Below are 20,114 nucleotides of genomic sequence, written 5' to 3'. Positions count from 1 at the left end.
GTACACAGAATAATTCCAAAACAAATTTAGTTGATTAAATGCAGTACATTAAACCCAGACATTTTGATGTTGACATTTTAGTATTGTTAATGAAGGGCCCAGCTATTGATCTTTGCTTGGGCAACTGTTTATTGAATCCACTGGACTTAAATTCAGAAAATGTGTAGCCTAATGAATCTCAAGTAATAATTGCTATACAAGGTAATGGCAAAATTTGCATAGCAAAGCTCCTCTGAGAGAAATTTATGAGATTTCTATATCAATCTGAATGTGCAAAGGCTTGCAATTCAGCATGATATGAGTTATAACCTCACTTGAATAAAGTAGGAAAATAATATTATATTTTGTTTAATCTCTGCAGCTTCAGAAATCCAAAATTATAGGGCTCCATGAATAGATCAGGATAGTAAAAGCTTAGACATTTCCACCCATTATCTCATTATGTGAAGCAACGTAGCAATCTCTATGAGGGGAGCTACTAGTTAGAATGATCACATAGAAAAAATAAATTCACCTGATAAAAATACTGGATCATTTCTTTAAAATTATTATTATTTAATTCCAGTTACTGAAGACATTTGTTCTTTTCTCTTGAGTCCTTGTTGTGCACCCTGAACGAAGGTACTGTGGGATATGAAGGGGCAGTCAGGCAAACCCATCTTACCCCTAATGTCTTTCTATCGGAGCAGCTTCTTGAAGGACTTGAGTGTTGGGACATGTCAGAGACTGAAACCTGGACTAAATGAACTATCAGAATTCCTACGTTCCTTCATTTCTCCTAAGCGGTGGACAGACACTGATTTGTTGCAGTCTGCCAGCTCTTTGTCATTGCTCCTCTGTTGGAGGATGCCAACTGCTTGCCATCAGAGCGAGTAGTTTATGTGACAGTTTATGGTACTGTAGTTTATGTGAGTTGATTTTGCTCCAGGCAAAAATCAGCCAGGTGAGTTTACACAGTGTGACTTGTGGTCTGAGCTAACTGAGGTGGTTTTGCCTAAAAGAAGTTAGGAAGTGTTCACCTGCACTGCTCTGATGTCTCTGCTCTGAGGCTACAGCATCTAGCATGATAGGCTGCTTGAGTACTTTCTGCCAACACAACTGGATTCAGAAAAGGGGTCTGCAGCTTCACGCTTTTATCATCAGTGAAGCAAGCTTCATCATCATCAGTTATTGATTTTCAGGGTTTAGTTACAGCTGGAAAAGTTTAAAACAGCTTCTCATTACGATGAGTGCTTTAAAAATAATGAATATTTAAATTTTTATTATTTACAAACAAGATAATTTACATTTTTAGGATACTACTGTATTTGCATTAGCATTACTTTACCAAGAGATCTTTCTGATTCAAATCAATATGCTGATACTGTGGTTCCTCTCCACATTAAGTACTCCTCATTAGCTCAAAATCTTTACTGAATACATTTAAATGAGGAAAGAAATAAAAAATCCTACTTTAAAGGAAGTCAGAGTTCTCACTGTCCTTTGTAGACCAAGCTTTGAATACAGAATTAAGCTGATGATCGCACATTTGAAAAATTTTGTCGAAAGAATGCAGGAATGTCCTGCAACTCTGTCTTCTATAGATTTTCCCAATCCTTTTTTTTTTGTAAATAATTACGGACAGCAAACTATGGAAATAAATTTTTAAAAAATGTATTCAGAGCATCACAACCAATATTTTAATCTTCAGTTTTGAAGGTGAAAAATGTCTTGTGCCACAGTTTAAGAACTTTCCACAGTGGCTGGAAAGGTGCCCAGTGGAAAAGGACCTGGGGATGCTGGTTGACAGGTGGCTGAACATGAGCCAGCAGTGTGCCCAGGTGGCCAAGAAGGCCTGTATCAGAAGTAGTGTGTCCAGCAGGAGTAGGGAAGTGGCCCCCTACTCAGCAGTGGTGAGGCCACACCTCGAACACTGTGTGCAGTTTTGGGCCCCTCACTACAAGAAGGACATTGAGGTGCTGGAGCGTGTCCAGAGAAGGGCAACGAAGCTGATGAATGGTCGGGAGAACAGGTCTTGTGAGGAGCGGCTGAGGGAACTGAGGTTGTTCAGTCTCTGGAGAAGAGGAGGCTGAGGGGAGACCTTATCGCTCTCTGCAACTACCTGAGAGGAGGTTGTAGTGAGGTGGGGGTTGGTCTCTTCTCCCAAGTAACAAGCAACAGGATGAGAGGAAATGGCCTCAAGTTGCACCAGGGGAAGTTTAGATTGGACATTAGGAAAAATTTCTTCACTGAAAAGGTTATTTTCTTCACTTTCTGGGCTGCCCAGGGAAGTGGTTGAGTCACCATCCCTGGAAGTATTTAAAAGACGTGTAGATGTGGCACTTAGAGACATGGTTTAGCGGTGGCCTTGGCAGTGCTAGGTTAATGGCTGGACTTGATGATCTTAAAGGTCTTTTCCAACCTATATAATTCTATGATTCCATGAAACTTTTGCCTGTATACTAAACATGTGCATTTAAGTATTAAACGTGCTATTTCTATTTGGTATTTGATCAAAACTGTTTCCCTTGCCCCATTGGTCATTCAGTGGGCAGCTACCGGGACAAAAACATTGAACATTTTTGCAACAAGGGAATAAGAGACAGCAAAGCAGCTTGTGGTTCTGTTAACATGGGTCCTTGGTATTGCTGGTAAAAGCCACATTTTTAATAATACCAACATGAGCTGTACATAGCATCATGTGAATTTTCATGAAACAGAACATAAAATCTCCTGTTCCATTACTGTAGAAACTAAAAATAGAGCCAATAGGTAAAGAATCCAGAGGTGCATCCTTATTCTGAGTCCAGAGAAAAGTATCTCCACATGTGCTTTTGCAACTGAGATTAATGCCAACATGTGACTAATGGGAATCAATAATACATGAGTCAATACTGTGCTAAGAAAGTATTTTGGGTATTTTTTAGTTCTTCTTTTGAATGCCTTTGTATTCTATTTACCAGTTAATATTAAGAAAGACAACGCATCTACTTGAAATTTTACCAAGTCATCATAGTAGGATGCAGCTCAGTAGAGTACCCTGAGCAGTAATTCATCTTACACTGTATCTGCTTCCCTTCCTGGTAATTCCAAGTCATTAAGCTATTATCACTCTGATTTTTATGAAATTCAGATCCTGAGAAGGGGTTTTGCATAACTAAAAAGAAAAATTTAATCCCTACTTTCCTGCAAATACACAGGGCCTATTGGGAGAGAAGTATGGGAACATCCGAATACCGGGGGAAGTTGAGTCAGCAGAATTTGAAATGATCCTGGATGCTGCTGTAGAGGCCAAGCTAGAGACAAGGATTTTAGAAGAGTGGTACTGCAGGGATGAGAATGCGGTGCCACCAGCGTATTATCTCAGACCAAAATGTGAAATGCTGAAGAGCTACCAGAATACGGTAAGGCATAGTCACCTCCTTACAAAATTCTCCTCTGTCAATTACAGTGGCAGGCAGTCCCCAGGGCCAGGCACTTGCTGCTGCCTCTGAATTAGCTTCTACAACCCTGTGCACACCTGAGCAACTGGTGCTATGATGCTCCTTTCCCACACGTGGTGAAGCAAGCAGCTGTGAAACACCAAGGAACATGATGGGTCTTGAGACCTGCGTTGATGTGCTCTCTGGTAACAGCTAGAGCAAGTGGATTGTAGTCATTCATGACCTGTCAGGGCTAGTGGGGCAGTTGTACAGATGTCTCTTCCCTTCCCTGATGTTGGAATAGGGAGAGCCTAGGCTTTCCTGCCCTGGTATTGTGCTTTTGTTAGATTTCAGTGAACAGGATTTGCAGAGGAAATACATATTTTGCCTTCTATCCCCATACAAGAAAGCTCTTTAACAGTCAAATAAGTGCGTAGTGCTGTCCCGAGTCACCTCTTATACTTTTAATTTATTAACTGTATTCTAACAGAAGATTTTTGAACACTGTTAATTATCAATTTTAAAAGAGGCATTTGTCTTTAATTGATGACAATAAAAACTGTGTATTACCCAGGGCTCAGTTCTACCCTCCTACACATCCTATACACCCAAGGACAGATTTCAGAGTACAAAAAATGAAGTCCTTAACAGAGTATTCACTTCGAGTGCATACTGTATTATACAAGAAAATGAAATTAAACCATTATGCTGCATTTACTTATGGTGTAGCAAAATGTTTTCTCTGTTGCGTGAAAACACATTGAAAACATGAAAAACACAGACATGGAAAGAGTTTTAATGAGTTGAAGACAGTGTAATGTGGTTACTTGTGAAGTATTGAAAGCAAGTTTTGTCACTTTGCATTGTTTTGCTAATGTCCACAGTATCCCTTTGAATAAAGCTTGGCTTTTTTGTTATTAAAACTGTGTACCTTTCCTCAAGCTACTGATAACACAGGAGTAAGTAAAAAGATGTTCATAACTTAAAGCTAACATAGAGTTACATCTCATAAAATTGCAGAAAGTAATAAAAGATACACAGCTCTGAGCGTTGTCAAGAAAGAGTTGCTAAGGAAATTATCCTGGAGGCTCGTCTTTTTCAGATTATAGCCTCCAGGAAAACTGGAGACCCCTTAAGCACTTCACCTGCAGTAAGTAATGCAGCAGTGACTACCAGCTGCCTTAGAGAAGCCTCCATCATGGCATCTGTGAGATACCATCTGAAAGGATTAGTGAATTTCTATTGCAGTCCCTCTCTGATGACAATAAAATTACTGTTACTATAACAATGACTGAACAAAAGTAATGTCAAATACAATCCTATATTTTTCAAATATGGTAGCTAATATGAGGTGCTTAATTACAGGTACCAGGAACATCATTTTCAGTTTTGAGATCCAAGTTTAAATTATTATTATGACTTCTCATTAAAGGAGCGATAATTTTAGCAGTATTACTGCTGCTTTATTATCATTATTTCAGGCTTGGTTCTCAAAACCCTCTTTCTATAAAGAGGTTATTGGTCTTATTCTTGAAAAATACTGTATTAGCTGCCTACAGTAGGAATTCAGAAAACAAAGTAGCTAACTTTTGTAATTCTAAAATGGAATATGTTATTATTATCTGCAGTATAAAAAGTTGAACTCTTCTTTATTTTTAGTATATGTGTTTCTCTGTTACCATGTTATTTATGACCTTGAATATTAGACTTTTACTTTCTGAAGTTGTAGATGTGTGTATTACAGCTACTGTTTAACTATGGATATTTTTAAAAGATGGAATCTTCTTCAAACTCTATGAATGAGAACAAATGGCAAGATATATCAGAAGAGATTAAGAAGATTTTTAAGACTGCTGTGAAATTGCTGTATGAGAAAGGAAAAATGAAACACAGCCAAGCAAAGAGATATCTTTCCTCTGGTAAAGTACAGACTAACTATTTCTATATACTCATTTATATCTTTTCTATCAACCTTTCCACAAACATGAAAATATATTTCTGTTGGCATTTCTCATATAACTGAAGAGAAAAAAATGTTCATTGTGCTTGCCAAAACTCATACAAAAGCACCCAGTGATTTTCCTGTGTTTTTTCTGTTTTTTACAGAAAACAGATGCAATCATTTAAGAGTCTGCATGTTGGGGGGTAGGGGATGTTCTTGAACTGTTTATAAAGAAAAGATAACAGAGACTCTGTGTTCTTTTTTCATCCTCAGCTATTGAAGATGAACTTGATTTTGCCTTGGGTAAACAAACACCAGCTTTCCTAAAGAAGTGTGTTTGCTACATTCGGAAAATTGCCAACATTGAGCGTTTTGTTAAAATTCCAGAGATGGGAAAATACATGGATGTGGTACATACTGCCGGGAAGTTTCTACGAGATCCTGAAGCCCATGAGAAACTGATGAAGCTCAGGGATGAATTCATTCCTACCATTGTCGCGTCATCCAATCTGAGAGTGTACACGTCCGTCACTCACTGTGACATGAAACTGGGCTACTCCCAAGAAGTGGAGAACCATTACATCGAAGGACTTGGTAAACAGTTCTATGAAGACATGATTGATATAATCCAAGCAACAGTGCAGCAGAATTTTGACACTGAGACAGACTTGTTGTATGATGAAGTTCTTCAACACTCATCGCTATGTAAAACGTACTCCACTTTATATGAATATAGATGTGAGGCATTAAACATAGTTCACAAGTATGTTCTACCTAGCAAAATAGGACACATTAACCCTCTTATCATATACGGAGGACCATGCACCGGGAAGACTCTTTTATTAGCTGAAGTGGCAAAGAAGGTAAATAAATACTTTACATAATATGGTGATGTTAAGAGCATTAGTGTGTAAGGGCCAACTTAGTTGTAATTCTTCCTGTTGTCAACAGACCTGATATCAGCCCTCAATATATAAAATAAAAATAATAAAAAGTATATTCTGTATATTATTGTACACATATTCAGAAAAAGACTTACCTTTCAATAATACCGTGTCTGTATCATGTGCTTAGCGAAAACAAAAAAATTTCGTTGGAGCTCTTAAAAACCTAGTGGGAAGCAATATAGTTTTGAATTAAGAACATGTATTTTAGAAAGATCTCTTTTCCTCTTGTTCCACTGAGATTCTATGAATTTAGAACCATCTAAACATCATATGCTGGTTTTAGTCTTATTCACAAATACAACATGTCTTTCAAGTCATTCCATCTTACGTTCTCATCAGAAATTATTCCAGAATTAGTCTCATACACTTGCTACAAATACATTTGCTATAAATCTATCTGTAATAACCTGCAAAAATATCTGTACTCATTTATCTGACATACACTGTTTAAGTCATTGAGCTGAGTGAAACACTTTGTGCAAGGCAGGACCAGATGCAGAAAAAGACCCAGCTGGCATCTCTAAGCCTAATTCTCCAGCTGGGAGTCACAACTTTGAGTTCCCTGCAGGGTGCTCAGAGAATTTAGCATAGTGGGCTGGGAAACAGCCGTATCAGCCAGAAGGAAATGGAGAAGGGAACAATAATGTTTAAAATCCTGTCTCTTTCCCAAATGTGACTTCCTATAGATTCACATTAGTTGCATATATGAAATTGGGATTTGCAACTCACGATCTCATTTCAGATTTGAGTACATAAGTTAACCTAGAGACTCTGGTTACACTTTTCCTTTAAAATATTCTGTGATAACTTAAAGTGAGGTGAAAAGACTTAGCAAGTAAGAGAACTGAGTGTGTTAGCCTGCAAAGACTGAGGGGATTTAAACCCACATTCCTCACTTGCTTAGAGTATGCTAACCAAAAAAACAGCAAGAGATACTTTTTACCCCTTGCAGTAATGTGCAAGAGCAAAAGTGACAGGCACACCAAGACAGAGCGTACTTCTGTGGTCTAGGAATTAAGGTAACCTGCTAGTGAAGGGCAATCTGTGCTCTGATCCCTGTCCCCTAAAGCCATCAGGGCTTGCATTTTACACTCAGCTAGGAATCAGTGTTCAACAAGTTCAGGTGGCAAGCTGGTCTGCCTGGCCAAGGATGATATTGCTTAGTGTCTAAGGAAGTTTATTAACAAGAGTTTATTAATACCTAGTGACTTTCAGAAGTGAGACACAGATTTTGCAAAGAGTACTCTGGGATTTATGGACCACATTCTACTCATGTCCCCTTAGACATGAGCTTTTTTGTGGATCTGGGTCTCAGTGTTTTGGGATAACCTGTGCTAAACAAAGCTAATATACAATGTGAATTTCATTCAGTACACATAAATCAAATCAGCTTTGAACTCTGATAGTGAAAGCATTTCCATTCAACCAGTAACATTTAAAAAACCCATTTATTTATATATAGGCAATCACTATTTATAAACTCCGTTTCTGTGCTTCATTTAGATACTAACTCGATTATGCTCTATATTCTAGTCCTATTCCTGGTTGCAAGAAGAGATGGGACCAGATTCTGACCCTGTGGTAGTTATAAGATTTTTGGGATCCACCGAAACAAGTACAGATCTGAAGCATATACTTCAAAGCATTTGTGAACAATTAGCAGTCAACTATCGTTGCCTTGTACAAAGCTACCCAAAAAAAATTCATGACCTTCGGGACTTGTTCATCAATCTCTTGAATGAGTCTTCGTTCCACAGGCCACTGGTGATAATATTCGATGCCCTAGAACAGCTAACAGATAGTGATGATGGTAGGAAGCTCTGGTGGCTTCCCATTCACCTTCCCCGTTCAGTACGGATAATTTTGTCAACACTGCCAAACAAGCATGGGATCCTGCAAAAACTGAGGTGCCTTATTCATGAAGAAGACAACTACATTGAATTGACTGCAAGGGACAGAAAGATGTGTAGCCAAGTACTGAAACATCAGCTGCTGCGAGTTAAAAGAAAAGTAACATCAGGGCAACAAATCTACGTCAACGAAGCATTCTCCAAGTGCACACTGCCTATGTTTGTGAACTTAACATTCAGAGAGGTCAGGAATTGGAGATCTCACAAAGATGTAGATGAGTCCTCCCTCTGTGTCACTGTCCATGAAAGCATAGAGCAGTTGTTTTGGTCACTGGAAAACAAGTGTGGATCAAAACTATTGTCAAGAGCACTTGGCTACATCACTATGTCCAAATGTGGCCTGAGTGAAATGGAACTGGAAGATATATTAGCCCTTGACAATAGTGTTATGTATGAACTGAGTGAGAGCGTCAGAGAAAATAACCCACTGAGAATTCCATATATATACATTGCAAGGCTGAAGGAGGGCTTACAAGGATACTTGATAGAGCGACAGGTGAAAAATGTAACGCTGCTTCTTTGGGCAAATAGGCACTTGCAACTAATTGCCCAGAAATTGTACCTACACAATGAGGAAGATTTACATGAAATGCACACAGTCATGGCAGAGTATTTTCTTGGTGTTTGGTCAGGTGGACGAAGAAAACCTTTTTACAGCAGTGACCAATATCTGAATGGTTGTCCTGACCATGACAGTAGAGGCCTGAACGAAGACGAAAAGCACTGCATGGATCAGACTGCTTTTGACAGGCAGGCACCTGATCAGCCATGGGTCTTTCAGTGTAATCCATTAGAGCCTGATATCTTTTTTATCAATCACAGAAAAATGACAGAGCTTATTCATCACTTGACAAGATGTGGAAGAACAGATGATCTTCTGTACGGAGTCATTATGAACTTCAGCTGGCTGTACACCATGATTAGAATAGGGCAGTTTGATAAAGCACTTTCTGACATAGAACTGGCCTACACCTACTCTCAAGAAAAGGAGCTGAAATTTCTGGCCAGTACCCTCCGCAGCATAAAGTTCAAAGTAGTAAAATACCCAGGTTCGCTCTCCGCTGAATTGCAGCAGAGGCTTCTCCCAGTAGTAAGTTCATTGCCCAAACTCAGACATCTCCTCTTAGAATGTGACAAGGATGGACCCAAGTACTGCTCTATCGTCCCTTTGCATTCCTCCATGGATGTGACTTACAGCCCTGAGCGCCTGCCACTGTCATCCAGCTGCATGCACGTCACTGAGATTTTGCCTACTTTTAATCCCAGCACAATTATTGCTGCTTTAGAAAATGGCTCCATCAGCACTTGGGATGTGGAGACCCGTCAGTTACTAAGGCAGATTACAACAGCTCCATCTGTTATCTTGGGGATGAAGCTTACTAGTGATGAAAAGTATCTTGTAGTGGCTACAACAAACAACACTCTTTTGATATATGATAACATAAATTCCTGTCTTCTGACTGAGGTGGAAATTAAGGGGTCAAAACATTGTGGAATTGGAGGGGGCTCCAGTTTTATAAATGGATTCACGTTATCAGTCAACCATGCACTTGCTTGGCTGGAAGCCAGCAAAGACGTTACAGTAATAGATCTGCTTTATGGTTGGCCTCTCTATCACTTCCACTGCTGGTACGAAGTGACCTGTGTGCAGTGTTCTCCAGACGGAGTTTATGCGTTCTGCGGACAGTATTTGAACACCGCGACCATTTTTCACTTGGGCAGCGGAGAGAAGCTGGCCACTGTGACCTCTGAATTTTCTGGTGGATTTGTGAAATTCCTTCTCATTCTGGACACAGCCCAAGAAATGGTGATGGTGGACAACGAGGGCAGCCTCTCTGTTTGGAATACAGAGGAAATCACAAATCCCCAGCTTACAGATGACTTTGACTGCAGGAGAGAAGACAGTGAAGTTGTCAGCATAGAGCTTTCTGAAGACCAAAGTGCAATTTTAATTTGTAAGGCTCTCAGCATTGAACTTCTTGACACTCATGTGTGGAAGGTGGCTGAAAAGTTTAGAGCTAAACACAATGAGCGCTTTATATCTGCCGTGTTGTCCAAAAATGGCAACTGTATAATTGCTTCAATGGAAAATACCTCAGCCATTTTTGTTTGGAGAAGAGATACGGGACAGTGTATGGCAAGCTTACAGGAAATCTCAGGAACTATAGTCAGGCTAATTAAATCAAATCATCATAACATGCTGCTATCCTTATCCACCAGTGGTGTCCTTTCTATTTGGGATATAGACATCATAACTGCTATGTCCAATATTGACAAATCTGGCAAACCTATCCAAAGACTGGTGTTGCCAACCAGAGGTGAATTAATATACACATTAGATGGATCAGATTCTGTCCATAAGTGGAACTTCAGCACTGGATTCATTGAAGCCGTGTTCAAGCATGAAGGTATTGTTGAAAACTGTGTGCTGACCTCTTCTGGAGAGATAATGGTTACATCAGATGATAAATGCAGCCAGTATGTATGGCACACTGTTAGTGGTGAGAATATCTTTCGCATTAATGGACAAAAAATCTCAGAGTTAATGATTACTCATAACGATCAATTTGTAGTCTCTCTCTGTGAGCAAAATGCATCCAGAGTTTGGCGACTGGCTACAGGACATAGGGTTTGCAATATTTTAGTTGCCTTACAGAATGCATTTATAACAACTGCAAATACATTTGTAGTCGGAATGGCGAAGAATAAAGTGTTGGCAGTGAGTCTCTGGACAGGCAGTATAACCAAGAAGTTTTGCTGTGATGATGGTGCAAGCATTGTGGATATTAAGCTGATACCAGACTGCCCAGATATTATAGTATTTATAACATCTACTGAAACTGTGAACATCTGGAGCCTAACAGAGGAAGTCATCTGCAGACGCGTACAATTGCCTACCAATTTCTTAAAAAATTTGGAAGACTTTGAAATATCTCCAAATGGGAAGCTAGGAATTATAACCCGTGGTGATGAGAACATCAATGTGCTTGATTTATACAGTGGAAAACTCCGTGTGGTTCACGCTCCAGGTGTCATCTGGCGGCAAAAGCTGTCTCGGGATGGCCGCTATCTTGTGTACATCTGTTTTCGCAGTGAAGAAGATGATGACAATGGTGCGGTCTCTAGTTTAATAGTAATGAGGCTAGCAGATGGCAAAAACATCGGTGCCTGTTCTCTTTATAAAACTCCTACTTTTCTTGCACTCTCACAGAGACATTTAAATATTATTATTGGATTTGATGACGGAAGTATAGGTACTTACACTGTAGTGGATCGAGTCGATGCTGCACTGAAAATTAAAATTGCTACTTCAAACAGCCGTCAGATTTTCAACAATACAACACAAGTGATTAGGCCAAAATGTCACAATTATAGCTTCAAAGTGGCTGCAGACTGCATCTGGAGGGAATCAACGGAGGTATTTGCAAGGGATAGCCCCATTACAGTTACAGAGCCTGAAGTGAGTGAAGGAACACCAACCAAAAAACACAACTATTGCTATGAGAAAGTGTGCTCAGCCATAGATTGCAGAGGACACAGTTTTGCTGCTGACCACTGAATAACCATCTGGACTAGCTTATCTGAATAATAGTATACATGCATAGATTTGTCTTCTGAATTCACATTAAAAAATCAGTGCATTTCTTGGAAGACAGACAGAAACAGCAGAGGGCAGACCAGCTGTTTTTTTCCTCGACAAATATTCTTACATTTATGTAAACAAAAAAAGCAAACATAAAGAAAATGGGCTGCAGGGTTTTTTAAATTTCGGAATACAAGGTTCAATCCAGGACTTCACCAGGGCCTTGATTAAAAATTTCTAGCAATACTATCAAAATTGTTACGCTATTACAGAAGTTAGGTGATCTTATCTAGGATTGACAAACTCTTTTAACTAGAACTAAAGCTCCACATGATCAGTGAGAAGAGTCAGACCACTATTTTATATACCAAGTCGCTTAGATGGGTCTATAGCTAACAGCCAACTTTATACCCACTTGCAAAAATGTGTTTTTCTGCTTGATGGTGCAATGACAAGATGTCAGCTGCCAACCTGGAACACTTGATACATTCCATCATCATTTAAAAAATACCTACTTTTGGTTTTTTTTTTTTAATTGGGATTAATCTTTGGGTTGAAAGGAGTAGGTGCCAGTCAGCTGCAAACATGTCAACACGTGAGCTGATTAGTATTTGTTCACCTCAATGAATGGACTGAAAGATTTATTTTTTTTTAATTGCATGCAGGGATTTCAGATTTCCGTATCGTGATAAAAATGATAAAAACCTAGGTCATAAAAGGAATATAGAGTTTGGGGTTTTCTTTTTGGTTTGGGGAACTTTTTCGTCTTCACAGTGTGTATTAGTACAGATAGTAATGAAAACTTTTTCAAAGAGAAAAGGCGTCACAGATGAACAGTTAAACACATTATTTTCTTTATGCTAAAAAGTTGATATCCATTTTGTTGTAAGAAAGTCTAAAGTATCTCCTATGTCCCCAAAGTAATCTTAATAGAAAGTTTTCAGACATGCCATGTATTAATCTTGATAGCATTTGCCTTACTATCATTTCTGTTCTTTCCCATGATAAATACAGATCAGATGACCAAACACTCTGGGACTGTTTGTATATGTACTGAAATACCCCACTAAATGTAAAGGCTGTCCAAAGGTTCTTTACTGGTCCAATTTGTCATGGGTTTTTCTTACTTCCACATACTTACAAGCTTCACTTTCTGCTTTAGAACTGTTCTGAGCCTTTTGTACAGTTTTATCAGTTTCAAGGCAGAAATTGTGAAATAATGACAGATGCTTTAAAAAAAATCACATTTTGCCCAAGTGAAAAAAAAATTACCGGACAACATCTGAAAGGTTACAAAGATTTTTCCCTCCTTACATATATTAAAGTTGACAAACCTGTGGAAATTTTTCAAACTATTTAAACAAAACAATTTTATTTTAAAATCAGAACTCCATGCCACAAATTTCCAAGAAATGAATGCCAAGCTAGAACTTAATGTAGTGTGTGAATGTTCAGTGTACAAGCCAATATAGTATATTAAGTGACTTGAATGATTTTTCCTAACTTGTTTGCAACTAATAGATCATACTGAATGTTTTTATGTAAACTTTGTATTGTTGGGAAAACCTACCCAATCAGAGATTTATATTTTCATAAATGTCAAATTTAGTTAAATTTTGTTACAGAGTTGTTAAATTAGAAATCTATTGCAGTCTTCAAACAATATACAGTCTTGTGTATGCATTGTTTGTACTAATAAACTAAGGAAACAGACTTGTGTGTGTCCCTTAATTTTAGGGAAATTTCACTCTAGCAGAGGGACACAAGGCATTTGCAGGTCCCATTAGCCCGTATTTAAATAATTTTTAAGGGTTATATTCATAAGGAAAAAATCCAGGTTTTTTCCCACTTCAGTTAACTAAATCAAGCATTCAAAACCCAATGAAATTCACCAAATAAGTTCGTGCTTAGATGTTGCTTATGACTAGATTGCACACTGCCAGTGTGCAAGTCAACAGACATGAAGGCTTGTGTAACGTACCCAGTAGAAAGCTCAGAAAAGAGGGGAGCATCTGAGATCCCACTCCTCCTCAGACCTTTGGAGCTACAGGAAGGGGCTGTGGGATCCATGCCTCCCAGGACCCTGTCCTGAAGATAAGCAACTTCCACCTTGTTTCAAACCCTGGGCATGACTCATGCATTTCAGCCTTGAAATCCTTGTGCATAACCTGCATAATGTTGGAAAGTTACCTCCTTCATTATCTTGGAAGAGTAAAAATGCATCTCCTAGCTGCCTGGAGAGTGGCTAACTTTGGGTAGTAAAAGAGTATAACGTAGAAACAAAGCAAAACACAGAAACTGAGAAATGTTCTTCCTTTTTGGAAAGCACTACCAGAATCCAGCTGGTCCCAGCTCAACTGAGTGGCTTATCGATAGAGTACCAGACTTGCTCCTCTTGTTTTCTGCCTCAATGAACTTTGTGGTCTTCTGCACAGTGGCACAGCTTCTTGGGCCAGGAGACAGTCCACAGCAAAACAGTGGATTGGCCTAAATGTGAGAGCAGTTGTCCCTTCATCTCAGGTCAGAGAGGGAATTGATTTTAGGCCTTCTCTAGTTGGTCAAAGCAATAGGGTGACACATGAAAGCAGCGACGCTGTATATAAAAAGGCATGGGTGTTCCTGTTCTGCTTTGAACCGTAGTCTTTTATGTTCTAACCCAGGACAGCAAGAGTGGGGCAGCACTACTGTTTTTCTTAGTTGTAAAACAATGATAAAGACGAACACGAACATGATTCCTAATCCACTTAAACCCTTCAACCAAGTAAGTATTTGGTTCCTAATCTCATTGAAGGATGCTGTTTAAGTCCTGTCCCTCCTCCTAGTTCATCTATGTCTTAACAGATAAACTATCTCATTCAGGTTTCCAGCTTTCTGAATCTATTTCTCAGGAGTCAGACTCCTCACACTAAGCCTAAGCAGCAGACACAGGTTTCTGAATGGCATTAGGCTGCTCAGTGTCCAAATACTTGCTACTGCAAGAGTGAGCATTCCCCAACCCCTCAAAAATCTGTCCCCAAGTACATCTATGCAGTGGTACAGGGACACTATTTGCATAACCAGAACAAAGCTTTCAATTACTCTTTATCTAAAGTGCATCAATAAACAGGCTCAGATGGGGTCCATATTTTCTGACACAAGAATCTAGGAATAGACTGTAGCTGCAAGAAAGCTTTAGAGGGGAATTAGCCGGAAATTCTTTGGCAGACAAAGGTAAGCCGGAGGTCAACTAGAAAAAATATTTTTATCAGTCATTTCCTTTGCACCACAGCTGGGGAATGCACGGCTCATGACTTCATTTCATACAGCCTGTGGCCATTTGACTTTATTCACATTATTATCAGATAACATCAAAATGTGAGTTAACATGTAGACTGGAAAAGGCATTCAGAAGGCATTCAGGTTTCAGCAGTTCCCCAGCCTTGATCTCTCCATGCTGCATGCTCAATCCCTGTACATAAACTTCTGGAAACAGAAGTTTTAGCCATCTAGCAAAGGGAATTTAAAGCAAAAATCCAGCACTAAAAAGGCGTTCATATGCTGCACAACCATTTCAACCCCAGATCAGCTTAAAATGCTGAGATTTTGCCCTTTGACAAATAGTTATGATGTGTGCCTGTATGATACATCATAAAATGGGTCCTTTGGGTCATTACCATTAACCTATTAGCAACAACCTGCATTGTTTTGTTTCATTGATTAAGGATTACAAAATACTTGTTTTAACATAAATATTAAGACTGCAAAAGGACAGAATTCTAAAATCTGTTTTTATTTCTTCTAATTATAAACCCAAAGACATCTTACTTTTTTACACAGTATTTTTTACCTTATTACATTTACCATTTACACCATATTATTTAACCATAAAATTGATTATGTAATCATCCAAATGTGGACTAGGGCCTTTGGATAGTTTTGGTTATTAAGGATTTGTTATTAAGAATCATTATCAAGCATTTATGCTACAAATATGACCTACTTCAAAGTTCTTAAACCCTGTTAAGGACATTAGTTGATATCTCTTCCTGGAACGCCACGTCGCTGCAGGGAGAATAATGATATATGTTTTTATCCTGTGGTTTACCTTTGCAGCCTGGTCGCTGAACACCAGTCCTTGCATTTTGGAGGTAGTCAGGAGACACACATGACATTAAGTGATGCTCTCAGTGTGGGTCTAAATCATAATCTCAATTCTCAATTTTAACAGTGAGGTCAAAGGCTGAAGGAATAGTCTTCACAATCCTTTCCAGGGTAGGATGAGGCATTTTAACATGTGCTTCTCCAGAAGGGGCAGTTTGCACCACCATCCTTCTGTGAAAAAGGGACTTTCACTATCAAGGACCAGCTACACAGTGCTAAATTCACTTGAAAACACAGGCCAATAACCAGAAGAGTGTGAGGGAACGCTCTCCAAAGATGTCCAGTCCAGCAGAGCATTCTCTTAAAATCACAAGTGGTTCCCAAAGCGCCTGTTAAAATCTGCCCCTAGCAAGCTCTTCTCCTTGCCTCCGCTGCCCCATCATCCCAGGCCCATGCTGCTCCTGCTTACCAGGGTGTGTGGTGCTCCCATCCCATCTCAGCAAAGCCCCTGATATGTTCCCAGCCATGGTACAGTCCTCACCTGCAGTTCCCGCCCTTTTGGCAGCACACTGGTCCCCTCTCCAGCCTCAGCAAGGAATATACAAAAACAGATTTAAGGCACATTCACATGTTCCCACTGTCACAGCTTTCACCACACAATACTGCCACACCAGCACGAGTCTTTTACTTTTATGTAGCATATAACAGAGATAAATAAAATCATCTTCCTGCTTTCATGCCTTGGCTCTGATTCCACATGCATTTCAGTGTACATGTGAAAGCTTCTAGACTAAAACAGATCTATTCACACACTTGCAAATTGAGCGATGAAGTAAAAATCTGGACATGCTGTAGCACAGATGAAAACAGAACATCCCAAAAGCAACAGGACAGTTTGCTGCCATGTGTCTCCATTATTCCATTGTCTGTTAATAAATTGCCTGGCACTTCCCGCTGTAATATCATGTTGATAATAGTATCTGAAGTTACAAAGTTAACCTTCTGGGCTCTAATTTTTCAAGGCAGACTTCTATCTCAGCAGGAACGTTCTTCAGAAAACCTCATCCAAAATGGTCAACTAAGGTACAAGAATTAATTTAGAGGAAAAAGAGGATTTCTACAGGCTGAATGCCTCAACTACTCTTCCTTTGAAAAAATGCTGTCACATCTATGTTTTTGAACAAGGAATATAGATTGGTGAGAAGTGATCATTTCCTGCAGGACAAGCCTGTGAAAACCTGACCAAATGATCAGCCTGAAAAGACCCCAGCAGTTTGCATGTATTCATAGAAAATGCTAGGTTTCAGGAACAGTACTATAGGAGCACAGCATGCTTGGGACTGCAGGGGCTGGGTAAGAACTTCCCTACTACTGCAGAAATACTGGGTATGGGCTTGAGAAACCTCAAGAATGAATAGTCTCTAGAGTGCCAGAAATACAGAAGTCCTGAATAGGGTCTCATGAGGAAGCCAGGTGCCAGAAGAAAGGGGGAGGCAGCCTCCCTGAGGTCACTTCCAGTGGCCTCCCGGCCTACAGCATAGCTTTTTGGCTGGGACATTTCTCAGACTATTAGCCCAGCTCATTAGCCCAGCCACTGTGAGGGTAATGGGAAAATACCACCAGATGCAGAGCTGGCCCATGGGGCTGCCTCTGGCTCGGCAGGGCTGTGAGCAGGTAGCCAGCACATGCTGGGCGCGGGTCTGCACACAGCATCACGCTCCGTGCTGCAAAGGTGGGCCCTGGCTGTTTGCATCTCCCGCCTTCCTCACCTCCTCTATCAACTTGGGGATGTGTTAGCCTGACAACACTTTACTTACTGACCAGACAAAGTCCATTTTCAGGTAACACTAAAAGCTTGCAGTTCACTAGCTCACAGACTGTAAACAATATTTGGCCTTCACATTATGACATAGCTCTCTGCTTAAAATAAGCATATCCAAAGCAGCTTTTATTACGAGTGCGGCTCTGCCGAGGAAGGCCGGGGCCAGGTGGCGCAGCTGAGCCTCTGCTCCTCTCAGCCCACTGCTGAAATGAGTTTGACAGCCTCATCGAGAGCTCACTGCAGCTCACACGAGGGGAAGCACAACAGGGTAAACCCTGCCGGCTGCTGAAGGGGGATTTTAGGAGGATACTTTGCATGAGAAAGGCAAGCAGGACTCCAAGCATGCCTCTTACACTGGGAAGGCAAGGATGCGACCCCCGCCAGGCAGGCAGGCAGTCCTAAATCCACCATTATTTAGGATGAGAACACCACACCTACTCGTACAGCATCTGGACCTCACAGAACTGCTTCCACGAGGCTTAACACCACTAACAAACAAACAAAAGATTTAGTAGAACATTTCCATAGTACTATTGAGCAGGCTGTTAGCTCTGCTTTGGACCGCCGGCTGTGACATGTGCAGGTGGATGATGCAATGTTAGTGCCACTTCTTTCCAGGAGGTTTTTTTTTTTACAGTTCCAGGTACATCGACATCCCTGTTAAAGATCACAGCCGCTTGCAGACACTGCCTGAGCTAAACCTCTTCTCCTGCACAGAGAACACTCTCGTAACTGGATGGTGGCAGCAGAATATCTTTCATATCACTTTTGGAAACGCCACACCCAAACCAAAAGTCAGCAACTTTCACAGGTAAACGTGCTGTGATGCCTGCAAATATTCCTTAGAGCAGAGTTCTGCCATAAAGTATCACACAAAACAGTGGGGATTAAATGTTAGGCAAAACTACGTGATGTAAAAGATGAACTTTCTGCCAAAACCCTTCAGAGCCGTTTGTGACATGGGGAGATTTAATTTGAAGAATGTGAAATTACATCATTCATATACTGACAGGCTCGGACTTTGTTGTGGTCATTGTAAGGGACTGTCCTGGAGGAAAAGGAATTATTTCGCATGTGTTTTCCTCTTCTCCTTTTTCTAACCCTGACCAGAAGACAGCAAGCTCTATCAGGTTTTTATCCAGCTTGCAGGTAAAGGGTTACAGATTCTAGGAAGTATTAAATGCAAACTTTAAAGGATTTTATTTTCATCTACAGTCACATGATGCCTTAATACCCAATGACACTAACTACAGTGTCTCATTAAAAGGTCATGCAAACTCCCAAGCTAAACAAGGCATTCTTACATATTTAACATTCAAATGCAGAAGCCAAGCTAAGCCATGGAAGATTGTAATCAGAAAAAAGCTGCACTTCCTGATCCACACAAAAGCTACAGGTAGGAAAAGTTCTTCTTCCTTTAAACTTGCAACCTTGTGCTTTCAAGAGAAACTGTTTACAGGGCATATGTTGCACTCTCTTTCGTTTTTAGCTGTCAGAATAGTCTAATAGTTTTATCCTGAAAATATCTGATCTCACTTGTTCCACCTGTTGTAGAGTCATTATTGGTTTTATACTCAGAAACACAGCTGCCCCAGCAGAAATCCAGACAAAACAATATTTTAAGGCAAATCTATTTATAAGGTAATATTTTAAAAGATTTCTTCATTATCGAACTGGTTGTTTTAGAGTATATGGGGTGAAGGGGGAATTAATACGTCTTTGATGTCTGAAACGAAGGGATTTAGAACTCTTCTGACTTTACTTAAATCATGAATTGCACATTGTTTCAGTCACTTCATTCAAACTGTATTTTAATGGCTGTGGCTTCCTCACTGAATTTACACGATTTCTGATTTTCCCCCCTAGAATTTGGTGCATTTAAAAAAAAATAATAACTCTTACAATAGCAAATGAAAGGCAGATGGGGAATATTACAGTGCTCTGTAAAAAGAGAAAAATTTACAAAATGGGGACTAAGAAGAAAGTCAGTTAAAACCCAGATAATCAAGAATTTAATCATATTAAAGCATATCCATTTTCACATGGAGTGATAAAGTTTCACTGACAAATGCTGGCAATATTGCAGGAGTGCATTTGTTTTTACTCGTGCTGAAGGATTTTTCCAGGGTACAGCATTAGCATTTTTATCACAAAGATCTTTTTCTCATCACAATTTTTCTTTAAACTGTAATTGTTTTCAGACAGTGTTCTAAATATTCAGCATTTTAATCACTTTATATGAATTTAGAGACAACATTCTATAGAGCTACAGAATCTATATTTACTAAAAAATCTCTAGGGCATCATAAGATTATCACCCCCTGAGGATTCCCACTGCACAAAAGCAGCAAGCAGTGTTTCTTGTTTTACTCCTACAACAGCTGAGTGGTGATTGCAAGCAACGAATTTTTTCCTCAGTTTATTCTATA

At 39.7% G+C, this 20,114-nt stretch overlaps 1 protein-coding gene across 1 annotated transcript in view; it reads left to right on the top strand.

Annotated features, from left to right (window-relative positions):
- The window catches only part of NWD2 (NACHT and WD repeat domain containing 2), a 54,977-nt gene extending 43,218 nt beyond the window's left edge, over positions 1 to 11,759 (top strand). Inside the window, exons 4-7 of the mRNA XM_086464597.1 lie at positions 3,180 to 3,383; positions 5,176 to 5,320; positions 5,617 to 6,206; positions 7,824 to 11,759. Coding sequence (XP_086320723.1) covers positions 3,180 to 3,383; positions 5,176 to 5,320; positions 5,617 to 6,206; positions 7,824 to 11,759 — 4,875 coding nt within the window. The remainder of the gene's footprint in view (positions 1 to 3,179; positions 3,384 to 5,175; positions 5,321 to 5,616; positions 6,207 to 7,823) is intronic.
- Positions 11,760 to 20,114: the final 8,355 nt, after the last annotated feature.

This window comes from Leptosomus discolor, chromosome 4 (genome assembly GCF_034619465.1).
Source record: "Leptosomus discolor isolate bLepDis1 chromosome 4, bLepDis1.hap2, whole genome shotgun sequence".
Taxonomy (NCBI): Eukaryota; Metazoa; Chordata; class Aves; order Leptosomiformes; family Leptosomidae; genus Leptosomus; species Leptosomus discolor.
Note: the sequence above shows the minus strand (reverse complement) of the source record. Positions and strands in the feature narration are given on the sequence as shown.